The 17,818-nt window shown below is 41.0% G+C and overlaps 2 protein-coding genes across 9 annotated transcripts in view; one reads left to right on the plus strand and one right to left on the minus strand.

Moving 5' to 3' along the window:
* TYW3 (tRNA-yW synthesizing protein 3 homolog) overlaps positions 1-2,297 on the minus strand; it is a 34,066-nt gene extending 31,769 nt beyond the window's left edge. For 5 of the 7 annotated variants that reach the window (XR_009213714.1, XR_009213716.1, XR_009213717.1 and 2 more), the window contains exon 1: positions 2,025-2,296. Coding sequence is in view for 3 of the 7 variants with exons in the window: in XM_032155569.2 (XP_032011460.1) it covers positions 2,025-2,198 (174 nt within the window). In the remaining 4 variants the exon portion in view is untranslated. Of the gene's footprint in view, positions 1-1,706; positions 1,890-2,024 lie in introns of those variants that run through there. The other 2 variants (XM_032155570.2, XM_032155571.3) reach the window with 2 other exon arrangements.
* A 12-nt stretch (positions 2,298-2,309) lies between these two features.
* CRYZ (crystallin zeta) overlaps positions 2,310-17,818 on the plus strand; it is a 28,299-nt gene continuing 12,790 nt past the window's right edge. For both annotated transcript variants that reach the window (XM_032155567.2, XM_032155568.3), the window contains exons 1-4: positions 2,310-2,460; positions 10,290-10,413; positions 12,161-12,313; positions 16,074-16,237. In XM_032155567.2, the coding sequence (XP_032011458.1) occupies positions 10,303-10,413; positions 12,161-12,313; positions 16,074-16,237 (428 nt within the window). In that variant the 5' untranslated portion in view covers positions 2,310-2,460; positions 10,290-10,302. The remainder of the gene's footprint in view (positions 2,461-10,289; positions 10,414-12,160; positions 12,314-16,073; positions 16,238-17,818) is intronic.

Below are 17,818 nucleotides of genomic sequence, written 5' to 3' on the forward strand. Positions count from 1 at the left end.
AGTCATCACTTCCAAGTAGGTAGTATGTGTTTGTGTGTTCAGGTGGGAGAGGGGAGTTTTGGGAATCATGTCTCAGATGTGCAGAGATAGGAAAACATTTCTGGAAAAAACCACCAAAAAACGTGAGCAAAAGCAAGTAAATACAAGATGAAAAGAACAGTTCAGTTTCAGTAACTAGCTAAAGATGAAGAAAAGCCATGAAAAAAAAGGTTCAAAGGTATACTAGAGTAAGCATTTGGATATTCTGATGCAGAAAAATGTGTAATAAAATATAGTATAGGTGAGATAAGCAGAGTTGCAATTTGTCAAACATGGTTTGGAGAAGAGTAGTTAAGTGGCTTGTTAGAGAAGCATTGCAAAAATCAAGGCGAGATAGAGTTATGGAAATGGGGCAAGAGAGAGCGTGCGGGCAAGAATGCCATTGCTCTGGAGGTAATGGAAGTGATTTAAAAATGAACAGGCCCTGCTAACTTGAGACATCAGCAAATAAATGATCAGTCAATAATGGACCTAAAGAATGAGCCTAACAATGTGCTGTCTTCCATGCTCTTCACCCAATACTACGAATAAAATCAGTACACAGCCAACTTTTACAGTGCATGGGCCAGGCACAATGCCAAATATTTCAAATAAATTATCCTATTTTCTCCACACAAAATCCCTATAAAGCAGATACTTTTTATTATCCTCAGTTCATAGAACAGGAAGGGGCAGAGTTGAGATAACTTTCCTAAGGTCACATAACCAGTGGTTTTTAATCTAAGCAGTATCACTCCCAAGCAGCCTTATCCTCAGGGGATATGTCCCAAGACCCCCTAGTGGATGCCTGAAACCTCAGATGAATGAATTTCTTTTTCCTTCTTCACACTGACACAAGATGCCTTCTTTCCGTAGATCTTAGCAACCTCAGCATATGCTGTTTTTTCTTTCCTTAAGTCTTTCCTTAAGAACTTTCACCTTTTCACTTCAAAGAAGCACTTTATGACTTACTGTTGGCAGATCCAAATCGCCAGCATCATTACTCCCGTACTTTGGGGCCATTATTAAGTAAAATAAGAGTTACTTGAACACAAGCACTGTGATACCACCACAGTCGATCTGATAACCCAGAGGGCTACCAAGTAGCTAAAGGGCAGCAAAAGTATATGGTGAATATTCTGGACAAAGGGATGATTCACCTTCCATTCTGGAAGGAGCTGGTTGGCTCAAGATTTTATCACGCTACTCAGAACAGCATGCAATTTAAAACTTACTAATTGTTTATTTCTGCAATTTTCATTTAATATTTTCAGACTGCTGTTGACTGGGGTAACTGAACCTGCAAATAAGGAGGTATGGCTTGTACAGCTGCTTCTTGATTTATGATGGGGTTACATCCCAATAAATCCGTCATAAGTGGAAAATGTAGGTCAAAATGCATTTACTACCCCTGTAAGCCCATTATAAAGTAAAAAAAAAAAAAAAAAGTCTAACCATCCTAAATTACATACGATCGTACTTATCTCTGCGTAAAACCACCAGAGTTGTAGTAACGGAGGGGCTCACTAGGAGGCGGTGAAACTCCTTAACGCTGGTGATGTTCAAGCATGCAGTAACAATGATTTGTCAGAGCTGTTGATGAGCGGATTCCCGCATTCAATACCTTGGCAGGCTACAAAGTCTTCAAATTCCCTTAGTATTCATATAATAAAATAAAATTTTCTAACCTTTGCCGCACAAGATAGTTCCCAGGTCAGCAGTTTCAACATCATTTGGGCACTTGTTAGAAATGCACAGTATCAGGCCCTACCCTACACTTAAAGAATCGGGATCTGTATTTTAAAAGATCCTCAGCTGATTAATAGCCACGTTAAACTTTTAGAAGCACTGATCTAATCCCCTAAATTTCACATATAAAGAAACAGAGACCACCCCGCAGAGGAGCAAACACAGACATGCTGAATCGGGTCGTCACTGGATGGGCACAAGGCTCCTAAAGTTTCGCACTAGAAGGCAGGCGCTGGACAGGCGCAAAGGGGCCTCACCCCGTCGAGGAGTAGGATGCGGCCAGCGCAGGAGCTGGTGGTGAAAAACTGATCTCGCATGTTCAGAAACTGCACAAGCTCTACCACATCCTCGTCCACACTGCCCTTCCGGCTGAGGTCCGCTTTGCTCAAACATTGCGCCTTCCATTTTCTGAACTCCGCGCTGCGATCCATGGGTGAGGGACTCAGGGTCTGCGCTCGGCTCCTTCACGGTAGCCTCGTCTCTCCCTGGGGGCAGCCATGTTGAAGCGAGCGGTGGCCGAAAAGGTCCAAACTTCCTCTTCGTTCTTAGTTTGGAAAATTCTAGCGCCTTCGCCTAGGGGTGGGGAGAGGCGCACAGCCTGGGCGGAGCCTGCAGAAGTTGACGGTGTAGCAGTCCTAGTTCTGTGGAAGCTGAAGAAGCCCACGCAGATTTTAATTCCCACTCTAGATTCTGGTAAGTGGTTTTAAAAACTCTCCTTACGTGTTCAGACAGCGAATCTCCCCACTGCTCGTCCAAGTGGAACCGAGTTTGATTTTGGCTGCACCCCTTTCCTGCCCTCTTTCCTCCCAGAGAACTAGTGCGTAGAGCCCCGGACCGAAGCCATTCCACTCCAGGGGCTGCAAGTTCCCACCCATAAATCACGTAGGGAGTTTTGCCTTCTGGTCCTGGGCTCCTAGCCCTGGTCCTGCGTTTAGGCTCTGAGTTTAGGCTACCACACCATGAGGCGTCCGTTGGCACTACCCCTGCCCAGCCTCCGCCCCCCGCCCCACGCTGCACCCCCAGCCAGTAACCTGCTTGGTTTTTCCCTGCAGCCAGTGCCTGCCTGGGTTTGGGGATTCCTGCAGCAGCGCTCAGCGGTCTATCCAGGCCGCTTCCCACAGCCCAGCTGTCAGCTGTAGGGGATTTCTCCTAGGTAGGGCCCCTTCCCACAGCCCAGCTGTAGGGGATTTGATTTATTCTCCTAGGTAGGGCCCCTTCCCACAGCCCAGCTGTGGGGGATTTGATTTCTTCTCCTAGGTAGGGCCCCTTCCCACAGCCCAGCTGTGGGGGATTTTTTCTCCTGGATTCCCACAATTACAGGTTTCCCGGAGCTTCCTCCAGCTTTGCCATCAGGATTGCAGTCTTACTTTGAGAGAAATGTATAGTTTTATTGACCCTGTGACGCCCACCACCTAGAATAATCTTCAAAAGAAAATTACGAAACACCCTGTTAACACATCTTTGGATGTTTATACTGAGTTTCTAGAGGAGACTCAGTGACCAGGGAAGGTGTGTCAATGATTAAACCTAAAGGCTAAAGTTTGGAATGCTTGTCCGTAGCTAATGGAAATTACTGTGCGAGTCCCACTGAAGCCGCTGTGATTACGTGTCTGGTTAGCGCAGCGAGTTCAGCAGCAAATCTCTCCAAGCTCTACTCCCCCAACATTAGGGAACAGACTGCCCTGTTCCACGGGATCGTGGAACCTGGAGGAGTCCGGAATTATTAAACTCCTCCCCTCTTCATACCCCGTCCTATCTCAAGTGAACAGAAGTGACCTGATAAGATCACACAGCCAGGAAGAGACTTTGACCACTTGTAATTCTTGCCTCTTTTACATTTCTGGGTTAATAATAAACCATATGCTTACATGAGTCATTGTTTATTAGCAGCAGAACATTTTGTAATGATTGATTTTTTTCTAAGTTTTCAGTTTTTAAAATTCTTGCCAGAATTCTTATTTAATTTTACTTTTGCTCTTGTCTCATAATGTTCCTTTGCTCTGGCTTTGTGAATTGATCTGTTCGTCCCATGTTAAAATATACTCCTAACATTTTCCCAATTCCTTTAATTTTCATTGAAATCAAATGGATACGAGCATAGCCAGGAAAAAGATCACTGTTGGAAGATTTTAGATTTCCTATTTCCTAGATTTGTGAGGCATATTGGCAACCTTTCAGAGGTAAAATAAAACCAAAAATCAGACCAAGGGACTCTAATTTTTTTAAGTTTACATTTGATAAACAGGAAGGCCTGTTTGAAGTATAGTTTAATTAAAAAACACAAGCAATGGAAAGGCCTGTCCTGTCCACAAGGATCCGATGCTAGGGAGTAATTTTTTTAATCATTTTAAAAAATAGAATCATGTCCTTTGTATTTCTGCTGCATTCCCTGACTTAGTGGGCATTTGAGAAATTTCAAACTCTAAGCAGATGCCTTAGTCATAAAATATGTGATTCTTCCTGCAGGTTAGTTTGATTTCACATTTTCTAGCTCAATCTGTCTCACTATCACTATTGTAAAGTTTATTTCTGTGAAGTAAAGGGTCTTATATGCCAGCATCTCAAAGGGTGAGATGAAAAGGATGGTAAAGAAAAGAATCAGCTAACACCATTTAATTATAGGACTTGGGTTCTAGCTTTGCTTCTGTGTGACCCTGACCAAGTCTCTTAACCTCTTGCGATGTTTTCTCATCCATAAAATGGATGGAGATTTTATTTTCACTTCTGCATAAAATAATAGTTTAAATAACTTCTCTACCTGTTGTGAAAACAGTTATGTCAATGGAGGTGAAAGACTTACGTTTTTTAGAAGAAATCCAGTATTACAGGATTTTAAGTATTATCCTATTTGCTATCAGTGTGCCACGTTATTTTATTCTTTGTATAATCTCCTTTGACAGGCTTCATCATTATGAAGCATATGATGATCCTGTGGATAGGTGAGTTCAAAGGCAATGAGTGCAGGTGGGAGCCTGATCAATCAGAATGCTAAAGGCTCAGTGGGAAATAAGATCAGCAGAAGCAAAGTAGGAGATAGTGTGGTCAGGCCATGCCCCATCACTTTCAAGCCCGATAGGATAATGTGGTCAGATAGTACTAGGCAAAGCAGATGAGTCTTCCAAATCCAGTAGGATGAATCATCTTCCTTTATTCCTTTCTCCCAACTTAGCCAGTGGCAAAATGTGTGGGGGGAAAGATACAGATCCTATTTCAGAGTAATTTTATTATTACAACAGTTTTTTTATGGTAATCGTGAGATGTGAGTGAAAGAAATATGTAGGAAGTAGGTAGGTATCGAAAATGAAAAAGGAGCAAGCATCTCATAGGCTGTGTGTCTAGGTGTGAGAGAGAGAGCACCCAGCTTACAGAAGCTAGGGGCAGGGTGGGGCATTTTCTTCTTGCTCTTTGTGTTCTCTGAGTTTAACACACTGCTTCATGTACAGTTAAGGTTCAGAAAAACACACATTGCGTAACAACCGATGTTTGGTATTAATGTTTTGTTTAAATCATCTTCTAGACCGAATTCTTTTGAGAATAAGAGCTTGTTTTGATAACCAGAGTCCTGTAAATATCGTTATATTAAATTAAAGATGATTATAGAACTATAGAGTATATTTTTTTCATAACATTTTAATGACTTCTCTAGTCTGCTTTTTTTGTTTGTTTTTTTTGTTTGTTTGTTTTTTTGAGACAGGGTCTCGCTCTGTCACCCAGGCTGGAGTGGTGCAGTGGCACGATCATGGCTCACTGCAGCCTTGATCTCCTGGGCTCAAGCGATCCTCCCACCTCAGCCTCCTGAGTAGCTGGGACCACTGGTGCTTGCCACCGCACCTGGCTAATTTTTTTTTTTTTTTTTTTTTTTGTAGAGATGGCATTTCGCCATGTTGCCCAGGCTGGCCTCTATCTCCTGGGCTCAGGCAATCCTTATGATTCAGAAATTGAAAAGAAGAACAGAAGGGAAAACAATAATGATGCCTACTGTATACAAGATCATATGTTTGGTAAGTTCTGTGCTTGGTGCTTACCATGTCTCTAGCATGTAACTCTGAGTGAGATCCCAGATTTCAAATGAGGAAACAGCATCAAGAGGTTGACTGCCTTGCCCAAGGCCATGTGGCTCCTACATGATAGAGCTGGGACTCACACCTCGAGCTGCATATTCCAAAACCTGCTCTTTCCATAACATCATGTTGAAAACAAAACAAAAACAACCTCTATGTTCTTATATCCACCATGGAAAATTCTCATCTGGGCTACCTTTTTCTTTTTTATTTTCTTGATACTTTCACTTTCTTGTCTAAGGAATTCTCAGCTAGAGTGAAGACCTGAATGGAAGTAGAGTGGTGAGATTGCTGAGTAGGACTGGGCTGTTTTTCCCCAGCCCTGCCCTCTGACAGACATCTCCCCACCAGAGACTGCCAAGCTGTTCTAAAGTGCAGTCTTTATGCCGTTTGCCTGCTTCTGCCTCCTTTTTCCCCCGAGGACCACCCTTCAGGATATGTCATTGCTAAACAACCTTTGGAAATGTCACTTTCTCCTTTGTGCTAGACATTGTGTTAAATCCTTTTAAGGGTTTTAAAATGGCACAAACTTTTGGTTAATTATATCAAGAACTTTCCATCAATAACACTACCAAAATACTTCTGATTTCACCCCTTGCCCCAACTGCTGTATGTGGAAATGTGGAATGACATTTTATAGCCAGTATGGGCTCTGTTCTGAATAGTCCTGTGTGGAGTTCTGATACAGTAAAAGTCTGAATTCTTTCATTTCAGGTCCTGGTTTCTGCAGCTCTTCTTAATGTTTAAACTTCTTGTGATTGAGGCAGATGTTTTAGGTAATGGCAGAATCTAACACTATTTGGTTGATTTCAAGAAATTATCATAACCCACAGATAAAATTATGGGGATATAGTCAAAACCTTTCATTACATCTTTACAGGTACAAAAATTTTTCTAAGATTGTATAACTTTCTGTACAAATGTTCTTTGCCTTTTTATAGGTTATTTGAACTCTGAGTTTTCATTTCATTTGATATTAACAGTGATAGGACAGAAAGGTTAGCTGTGCCCTTGTAATTTATAAAAGATGGCGCACTGTTTTTAGTTTTTGATGTTTTTCCCCTTTCGTTAAAATGAATGAATTACATAAAGCCAAGTGTTTTGACATTGATAAATCTCAAAAACTTAATGCTGAAAGGAAACAGCAAATTGTAGAATTCTTTTTCAAATCCGAATTTGCTTTTTCCTTTCAGCACTAAGTTTTTGAGATTTTTATATTCCATAAACTGTATAAATAAACATGCATGTTTTGAAAACATGCAAAACAATAACACATTATTTAATATTACATACTCACGTAGAAGTGGTATTAAATGCTTGAGAATGATGAGTACTGAATTTATGGTTATAGTCACCTCTTGAAAGGGTGGGCCAGAAGCAGGTTTGGCTTCAATTATATCTATAATAGTTTAGGTTTTTTAAATGTTAAGATTTGTTAAAACTGGGTAATATCATTTGGCTCTGTCCCCACCCAAATCTCATCTTCAATTGTAGCTCCCATAATTCCCATGTGTCATGGGAGGGACCTGGGGGAGAATTCAATCATGGGGCAGGTCTTTGCTTTTGCATGCTGTTCCCATGATAGTAAGTTTCATGAGATCTGATGGGTTTTTTTGTTTTGTTTTGTTTTGATTTGTTTTTTTGTTTTTTTGAGACAGTCTCGCTCTGTTGCCCAGGCTAGCGTGTAGTGGCTGGAGTGTAGTGGCGTGATCTCGGCTCACTGCAAGCTCCGCCTCCCAGGTTGATGCCATTCTCCTGCCTCAGCCTCCCGAGTAGCTGGGACTACAGGCTCCCGCCACCACGCCCAGCTAATTTTTTTTTTTTTTTTTTGTATTTTTAGTAGAGATGGGGTTTCACTGTGTTAGCCAGGATGGTCTTGGCGATCTGATGGTTTTATAAAGGGGAGTTCCTCTGCACACGCTCTCTTGTCTGCCACCATGTAAGTTGTGCCTTTGCTTCTCCTTTGCCTTCTGCCATGATTGTGAGGTCTCCCCAGCCACATGAAACTGTGATCCATTAAACCTCTTTCCTTTATAAATTGTACCCAGTCTCAGGTGTTTCTTCATAGTGGTATGAAAATGAACTAATATGGTAAATAGGTACCATTAGAGTGGGGTACTGCTGTAAAGATACCTGAAAATGTGGAAGCGACTTTGGAACTGGGTAACAGTTGGAACAGTTTGGAGGGCTCAGAAGACAGGACGAATTGGAAAAGTTTGGAACTTCCTAGAGATTTGCTGATTGGCTTTGACCAAAATGCTGGTAGTGATATGGACAATAAAGTCCAGGCTGAGGTGGTCTCAGATGGAAATGAGGAACCTGTTGGGAACTGGAGCAAAGGTGACTTTTGTTGTGTTTTAGCAAAGAGACTGGTGGCATTTTGCCCCTGCCCTAGACATCAGTGGAGCACTGCACCTAAGATGATTTAGGGTATCTGGCAGAAGAAATTTCTAAGCAGTAAAGCATTCAAGAGGTGACTTGTGCATTATTAAAATCATTCAGTTTTATGTATTCACAAAGATATGGTTTGGAATTGGAACTTATGTTTAAAAAGAAAGCAGAGCATAAAATTTCAGAAAATTTGCAGCCTGAAGATGCAATAGAAAAGAAAAACCCATTTTCTGAGAAATTCAAGCCAGCTGCAGAAACTTGCCTAAGTAAGGAGGAGCCAAATGTTAATCATCAAGATAATGGAATGCGGCAAATGTCTCCAGGGCATGTCAGAGACCTTTGCGGCAGTCTCTCTCATCACAGGCCCAGAGGCCTAGGAGTTAAAAAATGGTTTCCTGGGCTGGGCCCAGGGCCTCCATCCTGTGTGCAGCCTAGGGACTTGGTGCTCTGCATCCCAGCCATGGCTTAAAGGTGCCAACATACAGATCAGGCCATTTCTTCAGAGGTGCAAGCCCCAAGCCTCTGAGGCATTCATGTTTTGTTGGGCCTGCCAGTGCACAAGAGTCAAGAATTGAGGTTTGGGAACTTCCACCTAGATTTCAGAGGTTGTATGGAAATTCCTGAACGTCCAGGCAGAGGTATGCTGCAGGGACAGAGCCCTCATGGAGAACCTACCTCTGCTAGGGCAGTGCGGAAGGGAAATGTGGGCTGGGAGCCCCCACACAGAGTCCCTACTGGGGCACTGCCTGGTGGAGCTGTGAGAAGAGGGCCACTGTCCTCCAGACCCCAGAATGGTAGATCCACTGATAGCTTACACTGTGTGCCTGGAAAGGCTGCAGACACTCAATGCCAGCCCATGAAAGCAGCCAGCAGGGAGGCTTACCCTGCAAAGCCACAGGGGCAGAGCTGCCCAAGATCATGGGAACCCACCTCTTTTATCAGAGTGACCTGGATGTGAGAAATGGAGTCAAAAGAGTTCATTTTGGAACTTTAAGATTTGACTGCTCCACTGGATTTTGGACTTGCATGGGACCTGTAGCCCCTTTGTTTTGGCCAATTTCTCCCATTTGGAATGGCTGTGTTTACCCATTTCCTGTACCTCCATTGTATCTAGGAAGTAACTAACTTGCTTTTGATTTTACGGGCCGATAGGCAGAAGAGAGTTGCCTTGTCTCCAATGAGACTTTGGACTGTGAACTTTTGAGTTTATGCTGAAATGAGTTAAGATTTTGGGAGACTGTTGGGAAGGCATGATTGGTTTTGAAATGTGAGGATGTGAGATTTGTGAGGGTCCTGGGGTGGGATGATATGATTTGGCTATGTCCCCACCCAAATCTCATCTTGAATTATAGCTCCTGTAATTCCCATGTGTCATGGGAGGGACCTGGTGGGAGGTAATTGAGTCATGGGGGAAGGGAGTTCCCATGCTGTTCTAGTAATAGTGAATAAGTCTCACAAGGTCTGATGGTTTTATAAAAGGGAATTCCCCTGCACAAGCTCTCTTGTTTGCCACCATGTAAGACATGCCATTGCTTCTCCTTTGCCTTCCACCATGATTGTGAGACCTCCCTAGCCATGTGGAACTGCGAGTTTATTAAACCTGTTTCCTTTATAAATTATCCAGTCACCAGTATTTCTTCATAGCAGTATGAAAATGAACCAATACACTGGGTGTCAGGTAAATGTTTTGAATGTTTCATAATCTAACAAAAGGAGGTCAGTTTACCTAATGTTAATAAAACTCAACTCATAAAATTTCTAAGGTATTGCAACTCAAGCAAGAAAACCTAAATATGGTATCATGCTATGTCTATCCAGATGTTTTTGTTTGCATGTTTGATTCCTTTGTTGAAGGCACTGAATCCCTACAGGAGGTAGCATGAAGTATTCTGCTTTATAGCTGAGGGATTTGTAAGATGAAAGGTCCTTAAACATGAAATGAGATCAGTGGTAAGCTCATGATTTAAATTGTTATTTGAAAAAATTGTTTGATCTGCTCCCTCCAGGGGGGAAAAACATGGTGATATCCTAGATACAATGTGACAATACATTAATTTTTTTCTTCCTTAGTATCTAGATCACCATGGCGACCGGACAGAAGTTGATGAGAGCTGTTAGAGTTTTTGAATTTGGTGGACCAGAAGTCCTGAAATTGCAATCAGATATTGCAGTACCGATTCCAAAAGGCCATCAGGTAGAAATAAAATTACTTTATTGAGGCTATAATTATACTGAGTGTGAGTCTCTTGCACATAGTATTCAAAAGAAGCAGACTCACAATTATTTTTAAAGATATTGAATTAGGGTGCAATTTACACTACGTATACATATGGACATTGATAAAGTTAACATAAACCTGATAATTTGTGAAGTAGATGTATGAAAAGAATAACCTCTGGTTATAAGCAAATTTTTGATGTAGGGAATGATCTATGTAGTGCAATAATTGGATTTTTCTGAATGGACACATAAGGAGTTTTGAATAACTTATTTTATTACAAACATTCATGATTTTTATTTTTTGCATGCTGGGAAAACAATTTTCTTTTGCATTCATGCTTTTTCATGTGTGATTCATGAGAATTTAAGTGTATAGTTTAATCATCTCCAATGACTTTAACAATACACTTTTGATTTTAAATTATGTATTTTTATTACTGCACCCTCCATGGCTCCCAAGTCTAATTTTCTTAGCAAGCCTATGAGAGTTTTTACAGTTTGGCTATAACCTATCTTTACAAATTTATTTCTCATCACTTCCTCTCCATGTAGACATACAGTGCTGTAACAACATCAGATTTTGTCCAGTTTCCTTAAGACTTCCTTTCGTTCCTCTGTCTTTGCACATGCTATTTTTTTTTTACCCGACCTATCCTTTTTCTCATTCCTAAAGAATTTCTACTTATCTTTTTTTTTTTTTTTTTTTTTTTTTGAGATGGAGTCTCGCTCTGTCACCCAGGCTGGAGTGCAGTGGTGCAATCTCGGCTCACTGCAAGCTCCGCCTCCCGGGTTCACGCCATTCTCCTGCCTCAGCCTCTCCGAGTAGCTGGGACTACAGGCGCCCACCACCATGCCCAGCTAATTTTTTGTATTTTTAGTAGAGACGGGGTTTCACCATGGTCTCGATCTCCTGACCTCGTGATCCGCCTGCCTCGGCCTCCCAAAGTGCTGGGATTACAAGCGTGAGCCACCGCGCCCGGCCTCTACTTATCTTTTAAACCCTAACTAAATACCACTTCCTTTATAAAGCCTTCCCTTACTTTTATACCAGAGGTAATCATTCTGTGTTAATTAAAGTAAAATTAGCTCCTACAATTGCTGTAACCTAAAAATTGCAATAGTCCAGCCACGGATAATTATTTCTTATACACTAAATTTAGAAGTTCTCAAATGTGGGTGGGTAGCTGTTCTCCAACAGTGACTTAGGGACTCAGCTTCTTCTTTCATGTGGCTCTGCCACCCAACCCCTGTCTTCCAGGGTCTCCGTGGAAGAAGAAAAGCACGATGTGACTCAGTTAGGAAGTTTTAATGGGTCAGGTCTGCAAGTGTCTACTGTCACTTTTGCTAACATTCCATTGGCTAGAACTCAGTTACTTGGCTACTCATAACCATGAGGGAGGCGAAGAAGCACCACTCTTTCTGTGTACCCAGGAAAAGGAGAAAACGGGTTTGATGAACATGCAGAGGTCTCTACCACATATCCACTTAAATATTTCTTTCAGTATTTTCCCCAAAATGTTTTTAATACAGTACATAAGCCATTCTGTCATACTTATTTATGTTAGCTTGTAAAACTGGAATGTGAGCTTGTTGAAGGCAAGCACTTATTTGTTTTGCTTTTTTCTCCCATTTTGATAGCTCCCATAATCAGCACAGTCCTAGCATAAAGTTAAATGAATGCCTGAATTCTTTCTGTGAACTAAAATACATTGTCATTACAGGTTCTAATCAAGGTCCATGCATGTGGTGTCAACCCTGTGGAGACATACATTCGCTCTGGTACTTACAGTAGAAAGCCACTCTTACCCTATACTCCTGGCTCAGATGTGGCTGGGGTGATAGAAGCTGTTGGAGATAATGCATCTGCTTTCAAGGTATTGCATTTTTAATTATTTCTATTTTGGCTTAATTTATTTCATGAAAATATTTGAACATAGCTTTCAACCGCATCTTATTTAAGGCTTTAAAAGGCCCCATTACACAATTTCTGCCACTTGGGGGACTCCTCTAGTCAAAAAAGAAATTAAGAAATTAGATTTTATCCAGAGGCCTTATTTGTTTACTACATTGTAGTGAAGAGGTGCTGGGTAATTTCTGTATCTTCGTGCCCTCACAGAATCAACTGTGATTTTTTTGATTTAATAGAAATATGTAAGGAAAGAAAACACACAAGGAAGTTAGACTATTTCCTTACTCTTGATGATACACAAGCTAACAATTTTTAATTTCTTTTATAAATTTTGCTTTATAAGATAAAGAGAAAGTTAATTCTTTTGAAAAATAAGTAAAACATGAAAAAATGCAAGGTCACTATACAGTTTTGGAGCTCTGACTCAGTGAAAATGTTATGCTCAGGATATATACACACACACACACACACACACACACACACACACACACCCCCACCCATATATGCCAAAAGACATTCATAGTAAGCTCATGTCCTAGCATCTTTCCTCATAATTCCTTGACCTGCTCAACTTTGGCAGCACCTTACCAAAATTAGGTTGAGACAGAGAAGATTACTTTGCCCCTGTGCAGGAAGACTGGCAAATTCCTACAGCTTTCCACTCCTCAGCCTGTGGCAACCTGGCTTCTGCCCCCATCACTCCACTGAAAGGATTCTTGCTAATGTCACTAATGGCCTCTGTATTGCTGGAGTTAATGGGCCCTTTTATGTCATTATCTTTCTTGACTTCTCTGTGACATTTGACACTCTTAGCCACTTAACTTTTTCTTTAAAAAAACTTTTTCTGCAGCTTCTGTGACATCATTTTCTTCTGTTCTCTCCCCCTCCTTTCTGGGCCTCCGTTTTCAGGCGTCTTTTTCTCTGGGTAGTCCTTAAATCTTGGTGTTGCCTGGGGCTCTCAGTCTCTATTTAGACCTCTGCTTTCTGTATTCTTTACCTTTTTCATGATCTCATACACTCTTTTTGTTGCCATTATCACATGTTACATCTTTAGCACAGAATTTTCTGCTAAGCTGGATCTGTGCTATCCAAAAGAGTAGCCACTAGCCACATGTGGCAATTTAAAATTCAACTTAAATTCATATTGAAAATTCAGTCCCTGAGTCACTCTAGCAACATTTCAAATGCTTAATAGCCTCCCGTGTCCAGTGGCTACCCTGCTGGACAGCGCAGATATGAACATTTCATTACAGAGAGTTCTGTTGGAGACACTAGACTCACATGGTCAGCCTCCAGAAATCTCTTCCAAAATGTGTCTAAAACTAGCTTATCTTTTCTCACTGCAGATAGGGCCTCTCTTGTGTGACTGTCTTGGTGACTTCTGGGATTTGAGGATTACTCCTCGCTTTCCCTTACTAGAACTGTTTTCTCTCTCCTTTCCATTTCCACTGCCAGTGGTTTAGTTCAGGCTATCTTACCTGCTTAACTGTACCCCTGACCTGGATTTCTATAATAGACACTTAACTTTCTTTTTTCCCTGGAATTCATCCTTACTCTAGAATGAATCATTTTATAGAATTTAATTCTGATTGTTTTACGTCTCTGTTTTCATTCTTGCATCCATGTCTTGTAGACTTCAGGGAGACTCTTAAAATTCCTTATTGTTATGAAATAAGACTGTTTCATGCTCTTTCCCATCTATCTTTCCAGTCTTACCTCCCACTCCTCACAGTGTAGTTTATTCTTCAGTAGTGAATCGTTTGTCCTTCCTGCACATCCCATGCTCTCTCATCTCTGTGTTTGTGTTCATATTGGTTCTTCTAATTGACAGAATTACATTGAAACTTATAAACATGGATTCAAAGGATTTTACACTTTAGCTTCAATTTCTTTTCATTTTATCTCCTGAAACAGTTACATACCACACATTAGTCTGCTTACTCATTGGTAATAAATGCTGCTAATTTCTTGGCATTTATTCCTGTCCCTATCATTTGGCCAACTTTGTTTCCTTCACGTGTAATGACTCTTCCCCATTCTAGTTTTCAACATCTTTTCCTGTTCTTCAAGACTTACCTCAATTGTTAGCTTCTCAATGAAGCTATTCCTAATTTCCTCTACTTAGAAGTAATTTCTTTCTTTTTCTTGTACCTATCTTCAGTGGCTCATCATGTTTGCCTTGCTTTTTATAATTATTTCTATCCTTTGCTTTTCTCTCCTCCCAGAGTCTAGGATGCTTGAGGTTGGGGACAGTGGTATTGATGTCCCTCACATAACTTGAAATAATGCTTTCTATGTAGTATATTCGCAGTAAATGTTTGAATTATATTGAAATCAATTCAACAGGTTTTTTAGCTGTAAAAACAGGATTAATCTTTATCATATTTGACATTTCTAGGCAGCCATATTAAGTGGTGGTACTTGTCTTTGACTCTTGGATGGCTTTTGAATCTTTTTTGTTTTTATCCTATCAGATAGCATTTCTACATTTTCAGATTTCAATTAAAGTATACTGAGCAATCATTACCTTAATAATTTGCCTATTCTAGGGAATATTTACTTTTTTCTAAGAAGGAGGAGTTAAGGTAGGTGGTTACGGTGGGCAGTCTAATTTTCCCTAATGTGCAAATTACATACTGGACCAATAATGCCTGGCTAGGGCATTACTTCACCCTGAGTCCTGCATCTACTTTTTAATAGTGAGGTCCAACAGACATTTGTTGAGACTTTACTGTGTTTCTGGTGCCGTGACAAGAAGAAGGCTGTCCTGGGTCATCCTGCTCTCAGGGTCCTAGTATGGTTTTCTGCCTTTGGGTGTTTGCATGAGAAATAATGGCAATGCAGGGGTGAGGAAACTCATGGACGGGATTTAGAGTAGGTGTTTGGTGTGCAGAAGAAACTTCATATTTTATTTGTTTCTTCTCCCTAGCATTTTGGGCAAAAAGAACAGTTTATATTGACTGCTATTTACTAGCTGCTTGATCTGAGGAAATTATTGAACTTCTTTGTTCCTCAGTTTCCTCATCTGTGTAGTGGGGATTGCTCTAAAGTAGAGACAATACATGCCCATCTCACTGGCTGTTGTGAAGATGAAATTAGATAACACTCCAGAGACACTTAATGCAGTGCCTGGCATAGCAAGCTCTTCATGGACTGAGCCATCAACATCATCATGATGCCATTCAAGGAAGTTTATCCTTCCTTTTCTTATATTTTTTCTGTTTTCCTTAGATTTTCTTCCCATTGGTTCCCATTAATAAATATTTTTAAATGTTCAGTATTTTAAAATGATTTATGGCTGGGCACGGTGGCTCACACCTGTAATCCCAGCACTTTGGGAGGCCGAGGTGGGCAGATCACGAGGTCAGGAGTTCAAGAGTAGCCTGACCAACATGGTGAAACCCCGTCTCTACTAAAAATACAAAAATTAGCCGGGCATGGTGGTGTGTGCCTGTATTCCTAGCTACTCAGGAGGCTGAGGCAGGAGCATTGCTTGAACCGGGGAGGCGGAGGTTGCAGTGAGCTGAGATCATGCCATTGCATTCCAGCCTGGGTGACAGAGCAAGACTCTGTCTCAAAAAAAAAAAAAAAAAAAAATTATTTATATGAGACCCTATAGAGGACAATATATAAGTACTCACTTATTTCTTGTTATAAAGGATTATACCTATTTTGATGTAATATGTTTAGTCCTCCTGTATTTATTCATTTGTCTCTTCCTGTAGAAAGGTGACAGAGTTTTCACTAGCAGCACGATCTCTGGGGGCTATGCAGAGTACGCTCTTGCAGCAGACGACACTGTTTACAAACTACCTGAAAAACTGGACTTTAAACAAGGAGCTGCCATCGGTATCCCATATTTTACTGCTTATCGAGCTCTGATCCACAGGTAATAACACACTGTCAATTTTATGGCCAATGCCAAAAGAGGGCAGTGTTAACTGCCTGCCCTCTAGCTGTCTGTCCATCCATCTGTTCATCATATTTGGTTACCAGTTACTTACCATTAAACATTTATATAATGGAAACTGTGAATTTGGGGAATTGTGCTAATCACTGGGGATACAAGGAAGAGCAAACACTGTCTTCAAGATGCTCATAGTCTAGTAAGGGAAATGACATAAGAGTGATCATATTTATATATAATGTGGAAAGTACAGTGGTAGAGATGTGCATAGGGATATATAGACTCAGAAGGCATGTGCCTGTGGTGATGAGGTAGGGCTTCCTGGCAAGGTGTAAGACTTAGATTATTATTATTATTATTATTATTATTTTTTTTTTTTTTGAGACGGAGTCTCACTCTGTCACCCAGGCTGGAGTGCAGTGGCGCAATCTCGGCTCACTGCAAGCTCCGCCTCCCGGGTTCACGCCATTCTCCTGCCTCAGCCTCTCCGAGTAGCTGGGACTACAGGCGCCCACTGCCATGCCCGGCTAATTTTTTGTATTTTTAGTAGAGACGGGGTTTCACCGTGGTCTCGATCTCCTGACCTCGTGATCCACCCGCCTCGGCCTCCCAAAGTGCTGGGATTACAAGCGTGAGCCACCGCGCCCGGCTAGACTTAGATTATTTTAAAGCCATGGTTCAAAAATCTTGTTATCCGTTAGAATCATCTAGGCAACAATTTAGTAGTACACTATTGGGCCCTACTCCAGACCCTCTGGTCAGTTTCCATAGCTGGTGCCTGAGAATCTATAGTTTAATTCCATCTACTAAGTATTTGAAAAGCATCAGAGGGAATTCACCTCAGGAAGAGTAACTAGAAGGAGAGAGGACATTCTAGACAATGGGAATAGTATGGGGAAGAACAATATGGTGTGTGGGAACAGCTATAGAAACTGATTCTGTTAGAGAGGAGATTTCAAGAGAAAGAGTAGCAAAGAATAAAGTTGGAACAGAGTAATCTCTCAATAAATGTTAGCTGTCGTCAAATAGATAGAATTCAGGTTGTAAAAGACAGATTATAGAGCTCATCCATTGCTCTGTAAAGGATTGGAAGTAATGAAATGCTTTATTCAGGAGACTGTTATTGTCATATTTATGTTTTATTGAGATCACTTATCTGTTGTGTGTGGGATGGATTTGAGGATAGGAATGGAGAGAGAGATAAGAGCATCTTATAGGAGTCTCCACTAGACAAAATCCTTATGGGCCAGAACAAGGGTTCTGGTAGAAGAAGTAAGTAGAGAGGAAAGAATAACTATTTAGTGGGGGTAAAATCAGGGATATTTGGTGATTTCAGGTAGAGAATGAGGAAGAACTGAAGTGTAGTCTAGCTTTCTAGCTTGGGTCATGTTTAGCTGTGACAAAGAAAAGAAGGAAAAAGTTTCAAAGGGAAGCTGCATTCAGTTTTGATTTGAAATTCTGATAGACACATCCTAATGGAGAAGTTCAGTAGCCTATTGGATAAAAAAGCCGGAAGCTTGAAGACTGGAGATACAAATTTGGGGATAGTAGCAGGTAGGTAAG

The sequence above is a fragment of the Hylobates moloch genome, unplaced genomic scaffold, assembly GCF_009828535.3.
Source record: "Hylobates moloch isolate HMO894 unplaced genomic scaffold, HMol_V3 SCAFFOLD_5, whole genome shotgun sequence".
In the NCBI taxonomy this organism is placed as follows: Eukaryota; Metazoa; Chordata; class Mammalia; order Primates; family Hylobatidae; genus Hylobates; species Hylobates moloch.